General features: G+C 36.6%; 3 protein-coding genes and 1 long non-coding RNA gene across 9 annotated transcripts in view; 1 reads left to right on the forward strand and 3 right to left on the reverse strand.

Moving 5' to 3' along the window:
- Positions 1–6: 6 nt before the first annotated feature.
- Positions 7–3,048, reverse strand: LOC148732779 (uncharacterized; the record flags this gene model as incomplete). Its single annotated transcript, XM_088759031.1, has 7 exons — positions 2,671–3,048; positions 2,524–2,539; positions 2,319–2,432; positions 1,645–1,726; positions 832–959; positions 172–290; positions 7–39 (listed from the first exon to the last, which is right to left on the reverse strand). Coding segments are annotated over exons 1-7 (741 nt in total), but the record flags the coding sequence as incomplete, so codon positions are not given.
- A 1,237-nt stretch (positions 3,049–4,285) lies between these two features.
- On the reverse strand, positions 4,286–18,795 carry LOC111332928 (ceramide transfer protein-like). Of its 3 annotated transcripts, XM_088759027.1 has the most exons (15): positions 18,411–18,795; positions 16,359–16,475; positions 15,622–15,732; positions 14,859–15,036; positions 12,656–12,808; positions 12,534–12,568; positions 11,299–11,391; positions 10,443–10,532; positions 9,234–9,311; positions 8,869–8,958; positions 8,606–8,674; positions 8,051–8,114; positions 7,027–7,244; positions 6,055–6,181; positions 4,286–5,902 (listed from the first exon to the last, which is right to left on the reverse strand). In XM_088759027.1, the coding sequence occupies exons 1-15, from the start codon at positions 18,648–18,650 to the stop codon at positions 5,775–5,777; spliced, it is 1,791 nt and encodes a 596-aa protein (XP_088615153.1). In that variant the 5' UTR covers positions 18,651–18,795; the 3' UTR covers positions 4,286–5,774. The 3 variants fall into 3 exon arrangements, with proteins under 3 accessions (XP_088615153.1, XP_022794150.2, XP_088615154.1); XM_022938415.2 differs by having other exon boundaries at positions 12,534–12,808; XM_088759028.1 differs by lacking the exon at positions 16,359–16,475 and having other exon boundaries at positions 12,534–12,808.
- A 799-nt stretch (positions 18,796–19,594) lies between these two features.
- The window catches only part of LOC111332921 (uncharacterized), a 29,640-nt gene continuing 26,175 nt past the window's right edge, over positions 19,595–23,059 (reverse strand). For 3 of the 4 annotated variants that reach the window (XM_088759021.1, XM_088759020.1, XM_088759022.1), the window contains 3 exons: positions 22,578–22,618; positions 21,821–21,917; positions 19,595–20,302 (listed from right to left, as the gene is read on the reverse strand). In XM_088759021.1, coding sequence (XP_088615147.1) covers positions 20,119–20,302; positions 21,821–21,917; positions 22,578–22,618 — 322 coding nt within the window. In that variant the 3' untranslated portion in view covers positions 19,595–20,118. The remainder of the gene's footprint in view (positions 20,303–21,820; positions 21,918–22,577; positions 22,619–23,059) is intronic. The other variant, XM_088759024.1, reaches the window with a different exon arrangement.
- On the forward strand, positions 20,229–22,166 carry LOC148732780 (uncharacterized). Its single transcript, XR_016000787.1, has 2 exons — positions 20,229–20,368; positions 21,013–22,166. It is a non-coding gene; the product is annotated as an uncharacterized LOC148732780 (long non-coding RNA).

Consider the following 23,059-nt stretch of genomic DNA (forward strand, 5'->3'; position numbering starts at 1 on the left):
TCTGGTCAGTTGTGCCGGTCTATCGTTCTCCTCTTGTTCCTGTCATTTCGTGCAAAAAAGAAGAGCAGTTTTCACTTAATCTTCTGTACGCACTACTGTTCTTAAGTCTCTTTATAGCTGGGAAGTAAAAATGCCCGAAAGAAAGAAGGACAAGAGCAGATAATGCCCCACCTTTGACTTGTTTAATGCTGCCGATTCCTCTAGCTGTTTCTTACGTTCCTTTCTTTTAGCCAGCTCAGCTTTTAGGTTTTTTAGTTTCGACTCATTCCCCAACGATCGAAGACGTTCTACTGTTATAAAAGTAAGAAGCAATATGATGAAGTTAGCACATGTGAGGAACTTAATTCCATCAAAAGAAGATCAGCTACCTCCGTTATAACGATGTGTCTTAAACCATGGTGCAGTATGAGTCCAAATGGCTAAAAACCCTGCAAGATGAACCCTAACTTCTAAATTGGTAAAAACGATGTCCCGTTGGGGGGGGGGGGGGGAGGAGGGTGTGAAACAGGGCGAGGTCAAGTATAGCTCTGGTGAACGAAGAATCTCAGTACCTCGATACTTGGTCTAAGGCCCACTATTTTGCGAACTCCGCCACTCCTCACAGCGCAGAAGTGTTTCAAAGATTACAAGCTGAATCTACTTTCCTTGTAATAATAAAGCAAGTTATTGATAAGCATACTACTGTCAATAGTCTATTGCCTTTTTCGTGCAGTTTCCTAGCAAAAATCTTGTATGCTGGAATTTAACCAGAAGTCATTCTTTACTTATTTCGGCAAGGAAACATATAACTTTGAATTACATGTTTTCAAATGACGAATAAAAATATCTTACACTCTTCGCTGAGTTTGACATTTTTGGCTTTTTGTTCTGCTATGCTCTTGTAGATTGGGTGATTTTTCTTGCATTCTGTGAGTTGCTGGGTATATCCTGCCATCTTTTTCCTATATCTCTTGTACAATCTACAACCAAGAAAGCTATTACCGTTACCTATCAGGTAAATTATTCACTTATCATTTTTTATGAAGAACATATAATCTAGGTTTTTATGCTTCTGCTTTAACAACTGAGCTTTTGTAGTGATTATGACAGTTTCAGAAATTGAACCCCAACCTTTCTCTGTGTTTCGGTTTGCAAGTCATCAGATACCAAATAGATCCATAAATGCCTCAGTTTCTCTTTGTTTTCACAATGTGTTATGATTGGTCGGAAAACTTACGCTACCCTGCTGACCAATTGAGTTAAAAACTTTACCATATTTTGAAATCACAGGTCACAGGTGATCCTTGCAATCTGATTGGCTCTCATCAGTACGATTTAGTCAGGAACTACACCATTTTTTGCTCTAAATCGCATCTTTTTCCCAGCCAATAAGAAACCTTCAATAAAACCACTCAATACAAGTACCAATATGAATCAATGGTGCCTCGATCACTCGCGTTTTCTTTGACTCCTTGTTATAGTTTCCTTTTATCTGTGTGTTTGGCAGTTGGTTTTAGGTTTGATACTACGACAGTCAATCGAGATGCACTCTGTTATGAGCTTCATATCAGGAGATTCCATATTTTGAAATGAAGCTGCTTTCTCAAAAAATTCTTCTTCGCACCGGAACGTATTTATGTTGTGCTATTTTGCCTTATTGCTTACTGTCTATCCCTCTCCAGTTTATCATTTGCGATGGCAAGCTCCTTTATTAGTTTACTTTCAGATGCAACAAGGGCTGTAACATCTACAACGAAAAACGAATGTCAGCATGCAAGATAAATAGGAATAAGCACACTATTGTAGAAGGTTCAGTAGGTAAGAAACTTTTTGGACGGGCTCTAATTATTTTTCGCGGCCACAAAAAAACTGAAAAAAAGCTATAAATGTTGTTTTGATCGAATAAATTGCAGTTGTTTTGACCAAACGCACAAAGAAACTTGCTGCGAGGTTTGAATAGCAGGTGCAGTTTTGTTGGTCTTTGAACAAACTTCACCTGCTTATGGAGAGAAATAATTATGTTCCCTTGCTGCTTTTCTATTCCAAATAACCATGTGATTACCTGCACCAGTTCATTATCACTATCATCACTTTCTAACGGTATTATTGTTGAATATCATCATAATTATAATAGGGATTATTGTCATCATCATCATCATCATCATCATCATCATCATCATTATTCCTACTTTTATTATCGTTATCGCAACCCAGAGTTTCAGCACTTAAAAGTAATGTTAAAAGTACGAGAAGACCCAAAGTGTTGGCTTGGCACCCCATATAACCCCGTGTGCGAACGTAATAAAAATAATAGGAAAGAAATAAAAAAACTTTTATACCTTTGTCAAGCTCTTCGCACCATGCTTTCTTTTTAGAAACCTCCTCTTCCGTTAAATAGATTTTCCTCGAAACAGCAGCAAGGTCTGACTTCACAGAGTTGATCTTCAACTGAACTAGAGAAGAGATGGATACTTTCGAGAAAAGTGCTTGGTTGTCAGTAAAGCAATTTCTGATTCAAATCGGTAATCAACGCAGAAATTTTACCTTGGTAACAGTTATCCTGATTGTGCCGACCAAACGTGAATAAATGAAGCAAAGAACAAGAAAAAAATTTACTGCAGTGAATGTTCAAAACGGCAGTAAACTAAGTAGAATTAACATCTTTATCAGTTTAGCGTCGTATCAATTTACTTTCAATCGATCACGAACTTCCTGTCTCTGACTAAGCTCGTTAATCTGTTGCCTCTGAGCGACAGCTACTTCTCCTGCCAAATCTGGAAGGCTGGCTGCTTCCGTACGACTTGCGTCTCTGGCGTCCTCAGGGAGAAAAGCTTCAAGTCCGCCTGTTTGTCCGGTCAACTGAGACGCTACCTCTTCCATCGAATGTTGCTTTAAATGGTCAACTATCCGAGTGGGTTTCGGTGGACTGGAAAGTTCCATGTTTGTCTGATTCAATGGAGGATTTCTTAGAGAAAAAAAATTAACTAAATTTTTGTGTTTTGGTGAGTGTGGAGCTCCCGGTAATTTCCCGCCAAAATACGACGCGGTGCGCCATTCACACACACTTCCAGTTTCCAGGCTTTCGCCCGGCCCGAGCCACAATCTTGATACAAAAGTTAAACCGATCTATAACAGAAAAATATACAGATTCGAATTAACATCACTTTGCAAAAACAATAGATGAGAGGGTCCAAAGATTGCCCAAGAAAACCAAATTTTCAGGTATTAACATCAGGAAAAAGCAAAATAGATATCAACCAATTTGATATCAAATTGATTCTGTGACAATCCTGTGGCCAATCACTAACGCTTGCGCGAGTTGCTCATCTGCTTCAAGTGAGTGCTGGGAAGGATTTAATTAAAGCTCAGAGTATTATGTAAGGTGAGGGAACCATTTCCAAGCCACGGCATCATCGGCTCTGCTCACCGCTTACCATAAATAAGCTTTTAGTTAACTCTGTTTTCTTCTATTATCTCCAAAGGAAACTTCGAGCCGTGAATCTAGTAGACAAACAAATTCCGTGTTGCCGTGCGTCTGTACAGTAAAAGATGACAGATGACGTCAAAATATGGAAAGAAAATAACGTGGCTCACGAAAAGCAGCCAAGTGTGTCACTGATGTCTTTGCCACATTAATATGAGCATAACATCTATTTGTCTTTTGAAATAAGAGTTTTGCATAACATCGAAGAGTTTGCAGTAAATGGTTTGAACCCAGGGATATGCGAAAGTGTAGTGTGATCGTCCGGGTGAGTGTACTCCTGAGAAGAACTGTTGTCGGTGGTGGTGACTGACGTTCCCACAACCTGTGCGGAAGTCATTATCAGAGTCAACATCTATTTGTCTCTTGAAATAAGAGTTTTTAATAGAGACATTATCTATACGTTTTTTCATCAGTCACCATACCTAAAAACCAATCAAAATGTATATATGATTTGGCTTACTATGACTACTATGTAACAAACCAATTTGAATGAGGTTATACACCTGACGACCATACCGTCAAGTCTGTATACGAGACTCCCTGGTATAGCTCCCAGAGCTTAGACAAGTTTCCGTTGCCCCGGGCGACCAGGAGTATTGCTAAGTCTTCTCTAGACAATTGGATGTGATGCAAGTTCATCTTAGACTACCCCCTCCCCCTCCTGTAATGCGTAAGGTTTTCCATGACAGCTCACTGGTACATAGTGGGAGTAAACACAACAAAATGATCTGCCCAAGTTTCCAACCCGGATAGTTGTTAAGCAACCCCATCTCCCATATGTACTACAGCTAGTTTACAATCAATAATAGTCGAGTCAGCGGCAATCATTATCGAGTTTTTATTTAGATTTCCTGACAAAACATGTCCATGCTTTCTTCAAAATTCTTCCATACTTATTCATTAATTTTTCCATAGAATTCCGTTCAGAACAAAAATTCATTCCCTTCTTCTTTTTGCTCAGGTTAGTACTTGAGTAATAAATATTGATCATAATGTTGGCACTTTTAGCTTTTTAAATTATATTCATTGCAAAATGACCTACTTTTCATTTATCTAGTAGGTAAACAAAATACTCAATCAAGATCTTATTTCGCTGACTTCATTTCTGACCAAGGAGTCCACGAAATAAGTTCGTTCCACATCATTGTGTATCTCTAATTTTTGAATCTATATCTTTTTTACAAATTCGTCTCATCCGCATTATTCGAGATAAAAGTAAAAAGCTGTACATTCAAATTCGCATCTTGTTACACTTCCCATAACTTATAAGGTATTTAATGTAAAATCTAGAAGCGCAGTCGACGCCTTCAAAATTGCAATATTCTAAGAAAATTTGTCAATAAGCAATGTTTTTTCCCCTCCCTATTTCCCTTCCGATAAACGTAACACTCAACTTAACTTGCAGAAACGTTAGAGTTCGGGTATACAAGACATACGAGAGTATAATTTTCGTCGTGTCAGTCTTCGCCAACCCTACTCAGATTCTTTCCTTTAGGTTTAATTTTACCTTCATAGTGTTTTTCAAAACTAACAAACGATTTTTGTAAGGTTTTCGTTCCAGAGTGTATTTTGATTGAGCGGCGTGAAAAAAAAAAAAAAAAAAAAAACATAGAAAACTCGAAAGCCAATCAGAACATAGGTAAATACCATGCGGGGCCAATAAAAGTTCAAAACCAAACAAGAACATCGTATGCTGTGCGGGAAAGCACAGGTTTTTAATCTGACTGGTTGAGAGGGAGGCGAGAGTGTTCTTAGCCAATCATAGTGCGTAGCAAAGCAAGAACCCAAACAATCCCGGGTCACCTTTGAAACTCAGTCTAAAATTACTAGTTTGCAAGAGGCTATTCTATTGTACTCTTCGATTAGTCAAAGTGTCTTGAAATAGCTTCTTTGTGCCGACGTATCCAAAACCTCTAAGTAAAGATTCAGGTGCTTCTAATGAGGAGAGTCGTGAACTGTAATTCTAATAAGTAACGTAAAAGCGTTCTTTCTTTTCACATTTGCTTCACTTACGTTCTCTCGTTATTGTTAGTAGTACCACTACGGATTGTTTAGTCAGCGTTTTTTTTTAATCGATTTTGCATAAAAATATCACCAACCTGCGCGGCGAGGCGAGCAGAGGTCTTAAAGCTTTATCACTTATTGTTCCAAGGTACTTAACAACAAAATTATGTTGGTTCCAAATTAAGTTTTCATCTCCACATGAAAATTGTTCCGTGTTTCACGAAGGAAAACCTTCGTCGACTGCTGATGGTATTCATGACCAAGGTTTCCTTTCAAGGAGTGCCCAGTTGTACTCCACGTTCTCCACTCACATGCTGATGGGTTTGTCCTTACAGGCATTTTGACAAAACGAGCTGATTTTTCGGAGAAACTTCGGGTATTCACGTTTTGAGACGGCTCGTACAACCGAAGGTGGAGCCCACCCTCCTGGATTAACTGCAGAAAAAAAGAATACGCAAAAAAAAGTCAATAAAAAACAGGGAAAAAATACAATTACAACACAACACAAAGTAAACACGTTAACGGTTTGTTCACACTGAAAATTTTACAGGTATCATCTTGAAATTCGTGTTAATTGTTTCTCATACCATTTGCAGTGTAGGTAATTTTGCAGGTAACATGATCTCGAGAGAGCTTCTCCCCCTCTGCTCTTGGTTCAATAAACGTCTGACAATACAAACCCACCACGATGGCGGCGCGTACAAACTTGTTCATCTAAAGAGAGGGCAGTCATATGTTAATAAATAGTAAGAGGAGACCATTTATGACTGGACTTGATTTAGTGTGAGTCACAAGTATTAATCAATCCGTTAGACTTGAAAAAATTCGAATCAGTGGTAGAGACAACACCGTTCAATTGAGTGTAGTAGAATCAGAGCAGTTTTCAATTAAGTGTACATGTCGTTAGTAACACGGGATTACTATGGTCTTGCAATACTTCGCTCTGTGATTGGTCTAAAATATTCGCGCCATTTTTTTTCAGCCAATCAGATGCAAAAACAACAACAACAACAACAACAACAACAACGACGAGTTGGTTACTCGCGGTTTCCCGCGCTTCGGGAAGGTTGCCAGTCCTCACTGTAGGTTTTCATTGGCTAATGATGATGTTGATCCCTGTTTTGAGACTCATCTGATTGGTCGTTGCCAACCTGGGTTTTTACTGTTCGACTCCTATTTGAGAACTTATCTCAAACCCAAACCAAAGCAATCACAGATTTCAAAGTAAATAAATGCAGACAACCACATGAACGGAAAAGCGTTGGTTACGAGGTCGCTTCCCCGGACCAAATTTCCTAAACCAATCACAGTGGCCCTATACAAATACTTGAAGAGCAGACAAGTTTTAAGTTGGAATATTTCAAACAAATTCTTTCAAATTTCACACACACACGAAGCATGCTATTGATGTCTAAAGACATAACATGTGAGCAAAGTGTATCCAATCACATTGTTAAAACTCTTTCCCGACGACCACTTGCCACAGCAAACTTTGGAATATAAAACTCGAACAACTGTTTCAAATTTTCATCCTAACAAATTTAAGCAATAGCAAGTACCGGAGCATCAGGATGTTCCATTGAATTGTTGCAAACAATCCACGGCCGCCCAACTTCGTTTTCTAGTCTTTCACCAGCATCACTCAATGGAATTTCCCGAATATGTGAAAGAAAAACGGTGTCTCTCTGAGATGATGGCCACACCCGCTTATAAATCTGATGCATTATGATTGAACTCTCGCTGAGTTGTTCCAAAACTTTTGAAGACTCCAACGTGCCTACACATGAGATAAAAAAACACCAACATGACCTTACTTTAACAACTGAACACTTCCAATTCTTTTTTTTAATGCTCTAGATTTTGATTTGATTGATGTGCTACTGGTGAAAATTTGTTCAGGGATTATCTACACGTTGAAACAAACGTTTTGCCTATTATAAAATATTTGCATCAAATCTTATTTTCTGTACATAGTTCTGAAGGGTTGTTTGAATTTCTCTGTGCATGTCAGTAATTTTATCTTTAACCTCATTAATCTATAGAAGCTTATCAAAGCAAAGCTGGACAGTATTATTCTTAAGTTAGTCATTATCATCATTGTTATAATTATCATTATAATAATATCGTAATCGGCCTAAGACTTCTCTCAATTTAGGCTGTCCCCATAATTTTTTTTTCATCCAGTTATTTCCAAATTGGACACCATGTAATCCTATTACACATGCCTATTATAATTACTGTTATTGTCACTAGTATTACTGTTATTAATACCTTATCATAATTATATATACATGTTTATGTTACATGTAAATCATTATTATTACAACAAAACAACCAAACAGTGGAAATAAAAGTTTTTTCTTTATGTGCTGCAGACATCTAATTGGTATATCAGTTGGAGAGCAAAACCATGGTGAAAATCCCATACATGTAGGTTTCATAAAGTACCGTTCACTGATACCTTACATTTCCCCAAACACCACTACCACTCAGGAAAAAAAAAAAAAAAAAAAAAAAAATGGGAAACTTGTATTGACCACAAAATATTATTGCCATAAAAGTTTATAGCAAAATCAAACTTACTCTCCCAATCCATGCGAACATCTTTGTCAAAAAAGTAATGAGCCATCTCCCTGGCTGTGACACCCTGTGGGAAAATAGAAAATAATGTAACTTTCATGAAGTGTTGTCTATTTGCATGTAAAACCCGGGGGTTGTTATATACCACAAAATGTGGACATATCATGAAATACTCAGTTAACACCCAAGTCACAATGGAGGTTCAGGCTGCTTGGGCTTGGGTGCTAGAAAACCTGACTGGCCTGCCGAACCCGCAACCCAACCACTAACCCCTGTGTCAAGCACCCTATAAGTACTTGTCATACTAGAGCCTGAAGGCTCAGTGCCAGAAAAATAAATAAACAAATAAATGGTCAACTGAATAAATAAATAACTAGAAAAGCAATTGGGGATAGGAGGGAGAGAACAAAGAGAAGGTATCCTCAAGGATGACAAAGCCACACTATAGAACAGTGACCACACTGAAACAGTGAAACCTGGAAAAGCTGATCAAGTGTGAAGTTATAAAAACTGAAATGCAGAGGTATCTTCAGACATTACAATGCATTTTCTAAGTACCTGTACAACATGGGTAGCCTTCATGGGATCCAGAACAATACCTCCTTCTTCATAATCTCGTCGGTATACCTGTACCAATAAAAAATCACATACATTTAGTACAGCAGTCTGGGAAGTCCACTCACAACTCACTCTTAAAACAACAAAGGGTCTTGGTGTACAACAGTAACAAAAACAATTTCTTTCATCATCTTTATGTTTAATTTTTCAGACATATCCAGACTCAACCAAAAATTTAACGAGAAAAACATCTGGGATCATACCTTTAAATCTCCATCTTCATACACTAAGTTCCAGTTGTCGTCCACATTTTCCAAAACAATTTGTAAACTTTCCTTTACATTTTCATCAACCTTGAAAAGGAAATAGCAGTTTTAAGGCATTCAGCAAGTGTTTTCTTCTCTTGGTCTCAAAGATCCTTATATGTATTTATGACTGAAAGTTTCAAACAGTGTAAGTTAAAGACAAAAACAATATGCACTACACAATCTACAACTGTTACAGTACTGCAAATGGCTTGGCAAGTGTTGAACACACATACATGTATTAAACACATTTGAAGGATTGACCACTTGATGATTATAGGAAAAATGTAACAAAAATAATTTTAAGTTAAGCACTCTCTTACCTCTGTTTTTAGTCGATGAGAGGGTTCTTCTATTGTAAGCTCAGAAGGAGGCATGAAGGTGCTAATCTGAAAGTCATTCTAAATCAAAACAAACCAATTTCATTTCATTTTTGAGGGAAAATGGGTATATGCAAAAAATTAAAATAAATGTCAAAGGCACTGCTGAGAAGCAGGAAGTGTAGTTTACTCTATGTTCACAAAAAGTGACTATACAATTGCATTCTATCACCTTCATTCTTATCCAATAAATCAATTCATGAGAAAAAAACTTTAAAATACAAATAAGAGGGTGTGGACACACTGCAGTAACTATTATAATAATAATAATAATAATAATAAATAATAATAAACTGCCACCCGGTTAGCTTGATTGGTTAGAGCGCTGGACTGTTGTGCTGGAGGTCAAGGTCGATGGTTCGAGCCCTGGCCGGACCAACACTCAAGGTCTTAAAATAACTGAGGAGAATGCACTACCTTTCTTTAAAAGAAATGGATAAGCATTCTAGTCTTCTTGGTTAAGGACGAATAAACATACATACATACGTTAGTTGACCACTCCCCATGGGGGCTTTTCAGGGCCAATTCCCACCCATCCCACCCCAGGGGAGGACATCCACAACACAGTAATCTCGTGTGTGGGAAATTAACGTCTCCTACCCCTGACCCTGCAGGAGATGGGGCCTACAGTTTATTTGTCCTTATCCAAGAAGACTAGAATATCTATCCATTTCTTGATTATAGAAAGGTAGCAAATTCTCCTCTCTTATTTTAAGGCCATGAGTATCGGTCCGGCCGGGGCTTGAACCCTCAACCTCCTGCACAACACAATCTGGCGCTCTAACCAATTGAGCTAACCGGGAACTTGAAATTGAACTAAATCGTAGGTCCTGTCTCCTGCAGCTATTAATTAGTTAATTTGGTTAGGCAGGGGGCATTAAAGAACTCACTCAAGAGATTACTGTGATGTGGTCTGGCCTGTTTACTGGGAATTGGGGGAGGGGGCATCTTCAAATAAGTTTCCTTCGATTGTTTGTAAACTGCTGATGCAGTCTGGCCAAAGTCCCCCGAAAAGTGTTGTGATGCCCATTTGATCATACCCACATGTTAATTTGCACAATATAAATGTTAAATTATTATTATTATTAAATTATTATTAAATTATTATTATAATTATTGTAATAGTTACTGCAGTTCATCAAAAACACCAACCGTAGTAGCTTCTGCTTCATCCTGACGATCAAGAGCAGTTTCTATTGCATCATAGAACTCTTCCTCATTCAAAGCACTGTGTGGTCCTTCCTAATATTACAATAAAGAATGTAAGTCATGTTTGAGGTTACATTAACAGTGGCACAGTAGTAGCAGAAGCCACTGCAACATTTGAAGTATGTTTGATGCATGCAGTACATTGCATTATCACTGACTTGACACTCACTTTATGTACCTGTCCAAGCAAAAGCTTGTAATAATGCAGTTTCTAAATGCAATAACTGCGTGCAAGATTGCATGCAGGTTATAAACTGGACTTTACGTTTCTGTATTGATGACATGAAACACGAAAAAAAATTGGAAAGAGTATCATGTGATGGGTCTCTGTTGTGAGCTACTTGGTCAATATCAAGACATGACCATTCTTGCTGAAGATTACTGGGACAAAATGTTGTGCAGTCTAAGGCCATTTGTAATAATACCTGCACTGTACTTGCAATTAAAAGAATTGGCTAAATGGACAGTATACCTTTTAACTTTCAAGCATGAGCCCAATTTAACAATCATGAGCATGATTACAAAAGAATTGGACAAAACAAATCCCCATCAGCAATCAATCAAAACTCTGACAAAAATTGATAAACAAAAATGTGCTTCTAAAATAATGAGAGCATATTCGTTGGCTTTTTTTATATGCAAATAATGTCTACACTATCCATCACACATACATGACATTCAAAATGTCCTTCTGTGCATTGCCCACTTACATGCACAACATGAACACTGTTCTGTGAAAACTGGATAAACTAGATACATGCACAGTGTAGCTTCTAAACAACTGAACTCAGGTCCTTACCTCAAAATCTGGACCTCCAATAAATGCCTGTTTTCTGGCATTAACAACTGCTGATTTTATAGCTGCTTCTGCCTTTTTACGCTTTTCTATTTCCTTGAAAATTTAAAGCACATAATCTTACGAGGTAATTTTCAAGCTATAGCACAACGAGGCATTGTAATGTACTGTATAAAACACTGGATTAACACATTTTTTTTTTATAGAAGTTATAAAAACTGTTGTAGAAACATATCAATGACAGCCAATCAAGGATTGATTTACCAGTAAATACTAATACAGGATCAATACCATCAATCCTTCAATCAACTTGGGCCTGATCCTTTAAATTTTTCTTTGGCACTTTGGCAGTCCTTTTTCAGGGTGGCTATCAATACCGTAATTTCTGGCCATTTACCCGTGGGTAATCTGTTGATTTTGCCTTAATAAACATGTGCCACTGCAGGTAACAGGGAGGTGCGGGTTATGTGACAATTTTGAAATCTACTGGTAGTTGAATTGAAAGAAATTCTCACCTACCTGGGTTTCCACCTCTAAAATGAATTTTATTGTATTAAAAGTGCCACAAAGCGGCACAAAAACATGATGCCAACTCAAGTTTATTTCATACTCAGTTAGTTGCGCGGCAAGAAAATTTTTATTGGCATGCATGTAAACAAAACCTTGATGGTGACAAAAATAATTCAAGGATATCTGGCGCATCAGTAACAAATTTCCAGTTAACACTAGCTTGAGCTGAAGAGAATTTTCCTGTTTTAAGGTACTTGTTAAGCCCAGTAGAACCTGAGATTATATTGATTTTTTTGGAGAAATCAACAATTCAACGAAGCGTTGAATGAGTGCTCGCAAATGAGGCCATGAATTCGCATTCTGTCGAGTGTGAAACATTGAGAATTCTAGAGCCTTTTTGAAAAAATTTTCTTTGCTTTTAAGGTGGGGGTTATCCACCAGTGCAGGTAATCTGTTGACTTTTATTTTTACCATATGCAATGATTGGACAGTTCTAGTAATTGGTCAGAAATTACGGTATTTATATTATGATAACATAAATTTAGCCGCCAGGGATAAGATTATTCTTGGTTCTGGGAAAAATAGCTATGTTGATATAGTCAATGCTGAAACAAATCCTAAGGAGTTTGGGCATTGGTTTTATGAGGAAATCAAAATAATGCATCTCATGATAAGATACACAAAAAATAGAAGTGTAGTGCTAATCCCACAAAAGATGTATTAGTTACCTTGTCCAGTCGTCTTTGCCAGTGATCCTCTCTCTTGTTCATGATATCAATGCAGTGTTGAAGAGTGGCCAAAATACCGGTGGTAGTTGCTTTAAACGTGATGGATTCTCCCCTGAAATCCATCCCTTTGGCATTTGCAATTGATAGAACTGGTGGGCTGTCAATGCCATCAGATGCTGCTTTCCTGTTGCCTAGGTTACCAGCCAGTTGATTTAAGGTGCCTGGAGTGGGGGTAGTTGAAAGTTCATCCATTTCATCGTCAGCATCATTATCCACTACAAAATACAAAGGTTTAAGTTACACCAGTACATTTGTACATTGTACTTCATAAGAAAAGGTAAAAGAGCTTATGGGACTTTTGAAAAACTGAACTCAAAATCATGTAATGAAAAAATTTTAAATTTTAAATCATAAATCACCTTAAAAAATTAAATCCATACAAGGCTGTGCTCTAAGAAAATTTTCAGAGAGCCCTTTGGGCTCCCAACCATTCCAGCTAGGGTCTTCAGCCCTCCAAATTGGTGGCCCAAAAATTAATTAATTTCTTAATTAATTAACCAAGCAATCAATACTTTATAATTAATTTATTTCATGTTTTAATTTGTTAATATTTAATCAAACCATAAACTTCAATAATTCAAGCTGTTTAGAAAGCATTTAACTTTTGGTGTTGCCATTTACAATATATAATACACTGTCATAACTTCTGGCTCCTTTTCGGCTCAAACAAGTTTGACTCCCAGTTAATGGGTTCATCTCCTAATATTTTTTTACAGCATTAGTGATCTTTAAGATCACCATTCTACAACTTGAGTCATCTGTGAAGCACGCCGATTTTAAGTAAAGCAATAGGCCAAATGACCGAAATAAAATACCTCCCACATTGAGAGATTTTCCATAAAAATTTCCTTGTTAGTCCATTTTTTGTCAAAGAAGCGAGGAGCAAAAGAAAAAAAGCAGCACATATTGCAACTGACTAAATGTGGAGAGCTGAAAGTTCTGGAAAGTCGACGAAAAAGTGACCGGTACAATTAAAAATAAAGTTGTTTGTCTGGCCATGAGAACCATCAGGAAAGGTAATCGGTACTAAATCGTGGCGCTTTGAAAGTGAAACACTTGTTTTTTTCGAACACTTGCAGGAAAGCTGTGGGATTGTGGAATAGCTACATTTTAGATCTTTTTCTGAAAATTAAAACTTCCACACAGAGGTGAGCTTGTGTTATTTTTGAAAATGACAATTGTGTTTCTTTGGATATTTTAAAACCGCTTAGAACTTCCGTTCAAAAGCACCAAAGTAAACAAGTCTAAATATGAAATCGTTATGCTCAGTTCTTGCTAAATCTTCCTAAAGTAATTGCAAGTCGCTTATCACAGCGATTGATAAACACCTACAAACAAAGCTGGCTTGCCAGAAATTTGCATATAGAAAGAATCCTGGTTTGAAAGAAAGATAAACGCCCTACACTTTCTGTTGATGTACTGGTAAGTGTGCCCGCATTGCCTGCATGACCGACCATGACTCTGTGCGAGCTTTTAAATTATTTCATGTGCTCTAGGTATGTGTTAGCGATCGTGTTCCATTAAAATTATTGTTTATGTTAAATTTCTTGCCAACTGATTTCCTTCTCTCGAAACAAATCAACACTTTCGAAATCCATCGAAACACTGAAATAAATCAGACATTGATCATCTCAAGGAAAATTGCAATGTTCAACGCATCTTTTTGCAATATCTGCGCAATTTATCACTTGTGAAGTGACAGGAACTATTGTTTCAATAATTATTATTTGGGTTTGTGCGAAATCATGTGGAATGAAACATGACAGTTACTTCAAAATCTTTGAACGTGAACAATTTGACTACGAATCATACAAAAGAAGATTTTTTCTGCTAGTAACGCTTATAAACCAACCAAATAAAAGTGTAGCAGTCAATCGCCAGATGTACCACAGAGGCGAATGCTGCACAAGAGGCAGAGTGCCCAGCTGGGTGACCGGAATTGGAATATATATTTTTTCAGTTGCCTGGGACCAAATGTTAGTCACCTGAGGCAACCGGGTGCCACTAGAGCACAGCCTTGCCATATGAAGGTTTTATTAGATGCAAATTGGGATCTACAGTATCTGTACCATCAGTTACAGATGAATTGCATTCCTTACCATCCTTTCAAAATGTCTAGTACAATATAAAACGTCTATCAAATTCATGAAAAGAATTTAAAATGATTCTTAAACAGCTCTCTACATGAAAAATGACTCAAAACCCCAAAACATGTAGGACACACTCATAAAAGTTTTTCTACAATTATTTTCCTGATTAGCTTACACCCATCATTGCTGCCAAAGAGATCATGATCATTCACGTCCATATGAGGAACTTGTTTGTGATTCCCACCAGCTCCAGCACAAGCGTCAAAGTAGCTTTGAAGAGTGTCTATCTGCTGACAGACAATGTCTCTGAAGGTCTCGAGTTCCATCAGCTTTTCACGCAGGCCTCTCCCTTTCTAGAAATGTAAACAGTTTAAAATTGGATAAATGTACATCAAAAAAGTAAGACTGAGGGCATACATAAAAATTTTACTACAAACCTTAAGATATTGTGAAGTATACTGAAGTCATTAGAAATTTTGCACCTGAGACCTTATAAGCATTAGATTACAGGTATTTCTGTTGCATAAGAAGGTAATTAATTGGAATAATTATTTGTTCATTTTTATGACCTTTGCCCTTCCCAAACCCAGACATCTGAATTTCTTTAAAATTCCCATTTGAAAGGACAATAGCAGTCTTAAAATTTGTCTCTAGGAGGTACAAATGTGTACAGCAAAAATTAGATGTTTCACAAATTCTCCGACAAAATTTACCCAAAGAGTTTCTCTTTGAGATGAACCTACCTACCTACTTTTGCCAAAGGGGAGATGATGGTAAAGGAAACATTTATTGAGAGAAGCCCTAAAGAAAACTATTAGGGCTTATGAAGCAACATTTACTGTAACCAAAATATAACCAAAAAGATTACTGTTCATCAAATAAATGTAGCTGGCAAGAATGGATTATTTTAAATATAAGTGTAAAAACAAACAAAGTACTTTGAAAGAAGAAGATGATGCTGTTGTTGATAAACTTGTGACAGATGACAGTGAAAGCATAGAGCCACCTTTTCTGAGACTTGACTCTGAGCCATAGCCTGACTCTGCTGCCTGAAAAGAGACAAACGAAACAAAATAAATAAACAGAATGCTTGTTTGTACTCAGATTCAACAGCAAAACAACAGCTTGTTCTTGAATTGTAGGGTTGATATACAATGCAGCATGCTCTACAAAGCTTTCTCAGTTTGGAACATGGGGGGAATTTTTTTCCTGAATATTTCTTAGTAGACAATTAATTTTGATCAAAAAATTTATCTTGAAGAATAGGAACCTCTTCTAGATCTTCATTCAACCTGCTTTCTACCCACATTATGAAACCACATTATTCATGGTACCATTTACACAGACAGAAAACCGAAACACTCTTTAATAGCATCTCTTATATAATAATATTATAAGTGCTTTGCAAAAGTGTATAAAATAATGACACAAATAAAAGAAAGGTCACAGCAGTATTACAAATAAACAAAAAACAATACTGTCAGTAGCTGATACAAATTAAAAGTTTGATATCAAAATAATGGAAGAGCAAATATACAGGTTAATGAGGTTCAAGTGGCCTAAAATTGATTAATTTAAACACAAAACCACAAATACAATGTATGTTTGCATTAACTTCAGTCTTAATGAATTTAATTTTTGTCACTAAACCCACAAGTGAAATGTTTGAGCTTACTTTTACAGCTTCTAATCCATCAACCCATTTCTGGCGTAGATCCATGTCCGGTGCCCTCAAGTAATACATGCAGTCATTTACACTGACGTCAAACCTACATTCATCAAATTCGTGGGGCTGTTAAGAAAAGGATTAAAAATTGGTATAAAGATAAACCATTTTCATAATTTAATGCTTCATGTATAGGGTGTTTGCTGTACAAAATTCAACCTTATTCCATTTTTTTCTCTCCTTTCATGTTTCCTAATAACTTGCTTTCTTTTAATATCTATTACAAAGAAAAGCAAAATCAAAGTATTCAGTACACAGTACATGTATCTAAAGTTGCAAATGAGACCAAATTCAAAACACACATTGAAAGTTCCAAAAAAAGAACTGAGGATACCAGAGGTATAGCAAAGACAAAGGTTGACACACATGTTAGGAAAAAGATAATCTAAAAAATAGAGGTGTGGCTCCATTAAACAATTCTTCTCTGAGGGATATGCAAGAACACTTCTACTGATTAATTTCTGGAGTGATAATCATGTGATAGGCACTTCTTTGGTTACAATCTCCCTACATTAAAACATTATAATCATAATTTTTTTAATTTTAAGAGGAAATGCCATAATGTTGCTTTGTTCATTGCACTGAAGGTTAACCTTGGTGAGAGTCAACTTGTCAAATGCTGAAAAAGGGTAAATTTGAATGCTCATTGCCTGTACTGCCGACCCCTATACTGAAAGACAGGAGCAGAAACTTTGCATCATGGGAGGCAACAGAAGAAATTTTGAATCAACCAACCTTCTTGAATTGAAAAAGAAAAGACAAAGTACTAAGATATGACCTATTTCAAACAACCTGTACATGTAAACCTTAATTTGAAGCTTCTGTCAATGACAATGCCTGTCTGATATTGGCCTTGTCAGCTGTGAGCATACTTCCAAATAACTCAACCCCACCCCTCACTAAAACCATTGTGTAAAAAGCCAAGCCAAGAACAACTCTGAGTAACTGTAGTCTTTCCCACCAATAAGACCACAGTTAAGAGTTTGCAACCCTAAAAAATCCCTGTATCTCTAATAATCCTTGCAACAGATACAAATAGCCATGAAGATATATTCATCTGCTCTGACTGATATATATTCAAATACATTTAACCATACACAAGTTTCTGTCTTTCTGTCATTTCCCCTTGCACTGTACTTGCATCACCTTACTCTGCACTTACATGTACATGTATGCTCCACCTCTGGCAATTTTTTTTCTTTTTCTCACATACCCATGCATTAAAGGCTTAATCAAAAACAATATAGTGCATGCCACAAAACAATATAGTGCATACCACAAAAGTTTCTTTTTTTCTATGGGAAAACATTCTCCTGAATTTTGTAAATCTCAAATAAAACCTGTGACTAATGGACAAAGAAAAACGCACTTGTATAATTCATAAACAAAGAAACAGATATGTCGCACGGGCAGTTCTAACTAAAAATATTTTGCCGGTTGAAATGACTGGGATTAATTACAAAAAATCATTTGTCGCAGAAAAACAATATATATGCCGAAAAAGGTGAAAGAATGGCTTCAAATTTCACAACAAAGAAAAATAGCTGCAGTAGTATCGAGTTACAGCATGACAAATGCGTGGTCGAGAATCCGCAATTTGAAAATCCTTTGATGTATAATATCTTAGAGTCATTCAAATATCACATTGGCTGCGTTTCAAAACAAGAATTCAGGCGGCAAAATATTTAGAAACAATATCTCGATACATATCAGGAAAATACAAAATAATTATTGCAAGGCTGTTTGCATTTTTGTCGCCCTTTGTCGTTATCATGAAACATTGCGATGTTCTGACACATTTCCGGAGAGTTTCGCTGTACCTTTCTGAGCTGTAGTGGCGATCTCTCACGTAAAAAACTCTGGTGTGCATTTCACTGGAGTCCTAATCCCTTCTACTTTCGCAATATTGATAATATTGGATTTATAAACTAAACTGCTTCTCCTTCGTAGGCTTAGTTCGTAACCTCTATTTCACTAGCACCACCGAAATATCGAACTTACTTGAATAGTAGCCTTCGCAACACTCATAGATCCTCGACACCCAAACGCTGTATCAAACTCCGACTTGTAGTAGGACAAAGTACCACCGCTTAAAACAACCCATCTTTCTTGCCATCCATGCAGATAGTTAGTCCATTTTGACAAGGTCCCCTGCAATTCTGGTAGTTGAGGCTGCGAATTACTGCAATCTAAATCGTCATCTTCCTCGTCGCTTAAGCTTGGCGTGTGTTCCCCGGACATTGTTGAAACTAACTTAGAAAATTTAAAATCTTCTAACTAGTTCTACGGAGGAAACTGAACTAAAGATATATCAAGCTTTTCGCCGTTTCGTGCTCCTCCTACAGAAAGTCCACCATGTTTTGTGGTGAAAGGCTTCGACGTGACGTCATGCTTAGGTACCAGTACCCCGCTGAATATGGCCAAGAGCCAAATGGTCAAAGAAATTATTACTTGATCTATATTTAACAATTGTTTGCCGAAGGCGAGGTGAATATCGTCGAATAATCCCCGAGATTCAGCTCGGGGATTATTCGACAATATTCACCGAACCTGAGGCGAATAATTGTTTTAGTATAATTTCAGAGCTGAGCAACGGAGAAATTTCTAAAACCATTACATTTTAGTAACATTTATTAACATTTTATTTTAACATTTTATGTAAACCGCGCGGAGCAGTTTATATAGCGTCATATAAGGAACCGCTCGACCAATCAGATTGCTGGAAACTCTTTGCTCAGCTCTGAAATTATACTAATAGGATTTAAGTTGATTAATGGAAGTTAGCATGCATATATATGTATGGCTCAAATAATTGAAAGCGTTCATCTCCCATTTCAACGCTCCTTGAATACAAACATACTCCCTCAAGATTAACCTAAAGAATTTCTATCGAAATTCTATCAAGCAGGAGCCATCTAGAGCAAATTGAGATAATAATCACGGCAATCTCAGCACTTCTCCCCTCGACACACGATTATTACCAGCCGCTGTTTGGGAATCGAGCCTGCGCTCCACCTCCTCTTACGGGATAGACTGGACCCAAAAGTTAGGGAAAGACTTTCAAATTTTTAATTTTCCCCTCTTCCCCATTGTATTATTGACCTTCCACGTGCATGATATCAGGAACCAGTATAGATGAATGGTTAGGGGAAAATGGGAGGATCATCACAGAAAAACACAGATGGTTTACATCTTAAACTTTTTTTTATTTCATTAGCTCAGCATCGAAAGAGTAAAAAGGATTAACTTGACTGTGTTTTAAAAAGAGAACTGCTGGATACCCTGCGTGAAAGCTTTAATACAGAAAGTTTTAGTGGAAAACTTGAGACTGAGGCAGAATTGGCCACAGTTACCAGTAAGTAACCTTCCAGTTCTGAGAACCAACTCAGCTGTGCTTCCCTTATTATTAAAACTGTTTATAAGAACTCACTCTACAAATATTTGGTTACGTAGTTATCAATTACTCCATTTATAGTACTGATATATGTAGTGTAAATACTAAATCTGTTATGTCTCTTCCAAATTTCCTGTTAGCCTTTTGGCTGTTTCATAGGTGTCCTACAATTTAATGGTGTTACTTTTTTTAATTATACTAGGGTGGATTTAATAAATAAAATCCATTTCTTTAAATGTAATTTAGAGGGGATAAGAACTTAATAGATAAAACAACAACGTAATCTTTCTTCTAAGAACTTGTGGCAAACATTAATTACTCATGTGGTTGGTCACTTTCAGGTTTTGTCTCAGTGTTGGAGGCATCACTTTCATAATCTTTATTTGGATCAAAGTAAGGAGTGTCCCTTGTCATCATTTCTTCCATTCTTGTTAGCAGTTGTTCAAAAGATGGTCTCTCTTCTGGGTCTGCTTTCCAACAGTCTAACATCAGCTCATATCTGGTGAAATACAATGTTTGCTGCATTAAATGAAGAAATTAACATTATGATAACATTATCATTAAAGTGCACCTACACCCCAAAAATTTTTTTCGCTTAACGAAGTAAGCTTATTTTTTTGAGTATTTCTGCGCAAAAATTTTTTTATTTGCTCAAATCTTCAATTTTCTATGCCCAGTCAAAATACGGAAAATCGGCCGCCATCTTGCCCCACGACCGAGTTTAAAGAGGAATGGCTCTAGTGGGTAATGTGACGTCAAATCGAGAACACGAAAGTCTGCATTTCACACATTTTCACTTGTTTGGGAAGGTTGTAGTCGATAATTGTCCGAAAATATGCCGACTAAGTGTGTTGTAGAAGGATGTAGCAACGTGCGAAATTTGCAAGAGGGTATCGCACTTCATACATTCTTCATACAACACACCTAGTCGGCATATTTCGGACAATATCGACGACAATCTTCCCAAACAAGTAAAAATGTGAGAGATGCAGACTTTCGTGTGCTCGATTTGATGTCTTATTACCCGCTAGATCCATTCTTCTTTAAACTCGGTCGTGGGGCAAGATGGCGGCCGATTTTCCGTATTTTGACTGGGCATAGAAAATTAAAGATTTGAGCAAATTAAAAAATTTTTGCACAGAAATACTCCAAAAAATAAGCTTATTTCGTTAAGCGAAAAAAAAATTTTGGGTTTAGGTGCACTTTAAGTATAAGTTAAGCATAAAATGAAAAAATTGAAGTAAGGGTAATATAATGCAGCTGTGGTTGAGTTTGCCTCAAACCTTAAATAATTTAACATACTTAAAACATACTGGTAGCTTCAATGAATATGCTTGAAAAAAGTTCTTTAAGGGCCATATCTCATTGCATGTTTTGGTGAAATTGATTTTAACCTGACAAAGATATACTAAGAATCTGGATAAAAACTTCACTGAGGTGAAAGAAAGAAAGAAAGAAAAACAAATAATTAGTTCCACTTACCACAGAAAAAAAATATATAATGTCAGTTGTAAATCAATTTAAAATGATTGCAGTCTTCCAATATTTTGCATTTAATTTAACATTGTTTGTATTTAAAATGATCTTATCAAACTCTCAGCAATGTATTATAAATTGTAGAAACAAAGAGCTCAAGACAGCGAGCCTTTTTCTAAAAGCATTGTTACTCAAAGGCAATGGTGTCTCCATTGAGTTGTTCCTACTTGTGGCACCAGTGCACTTAAAACAGACTGAGATCATACAATTCTTATAGCAAAAGTTTCCATGAATTTTTCTTTTTTCAGAAGTAAGGAAATAATTTGATATCATTTTATTTACCACTTTGACTGATATCTAGTGTGTATATATCAAAACAAGGACCTGACATGACTAATACAACAATAATCGTAATCATTATGATAAATTTGAAAAGACAGAGTTCATGGTTCTTGTTCAGTTTGCTGGTTCTTTGTATCATATCCAATGACTTCCAAATATTCAATTTGATTAGATAATTGAGCATAATTGTTTCACGTACAGCTCATCAGAACATATGGCTGGTTTGTCCATTCGATATCCTGACTTGAGAAGTCTGAACAACTCCCTGTTTCTTATCCCAGGGTAGGGGATGCCACCTTAAATGCAGGTTACAGTGGAAGACACAAAAGAGTTGTGATTAAGATTTGTTCAAGAATACAGCAACACCTGTGGCTACTAAGGCTAAGGGACATATGATGTTTTGAAAGAGTGGGGGTGAGCAAGTAATGGACATTTTTTTTTTCTCTTTCCATGCACTACCCTTGTTTTGATCTTAAGCATTTCACAACGAAACTATCAAATGTCCACCTTGATACATTTAATAAATACATTTGTAATTGCCATAATTTGCCTCTTTTTGTCATCATTATCATCAAAATCATAATTATAACAGAAAGTGATAGAGTGTAATACAGTAACACTAATAATGCCGTACATAACTAATTTAAATTTGAACCAAAAACAAATGCCAAAAGTGGGAGCTTCTGTCGGATTCTTAGGGCATCTGATCTGCTGCCTGGTATCATTGCTTTTTGAAATGAAGGAACTTTTTTGTTGTTCTTTGTTTGGCATTGTGGGCCATATACCTCTTAAACCTATTGTTTAAGACCCAAAAGTACTGACCATACCTCTGAAACTAGAAACAATTAGATATATCTAAGCTGATGCATCCTGCGTTTGAATTATAATGATTTCTCTTAATAACAAGTGAGGATTTTATTGTTACTGTCAATAATGGATCCAGTGTTTTGACCTACCCATTGTGCACATTTCCCATAGAACTATACCAAAAGACCACCTACAACAATAGAAAATGAAGAGTGATCCCTCCTGACATTTTAATTTTGAACTATTGGCTAAAATGGTTTTGTAATTTTTCCCTAAGGTGACTGAAGATGTGCATTCATGATATAACCTTTTGACTGAAGCATACATTCTTTCAGTAGAAATCTTCCAGTCTAAAAATGAAAAAGTTTGTACAGTCTTCAGGAATTCAGAGAATACAAACAAAGTAATACGGATCAGAGCATAGTTAGTAGAGGAGACTATTTACTATGATCAGAGTGGTGTTGTTTTTATTGTTTTAAAAGGTGTCAATCAACTTTTGCACCTTCCATCATGTAATAGTTTACTTGAAGGATGGAAGGATGGGCCAAACATGTCGTTGGTGCTAGATTGTGTGCTAATGCTAGCTATCATGAAAAACTTCTCTTTTTGAAGAGAAGTCTTACAGAGAGAG

This window comes from Stylophora pistillata, chromosome 4 (assembly GCF_964205215.1).
Source record: "Stylophora pistillata chromosome 4, jaStyPist1.2, whole genome shotgun sequence".
NCBI classification, from domain to species: domain Eukaryota; kingdom Metazoa; phylum Cnidaria; class Anthozoa; order Scleractinia; family Pocilloporidae; genus Stylophora; species Stylophora pistillata.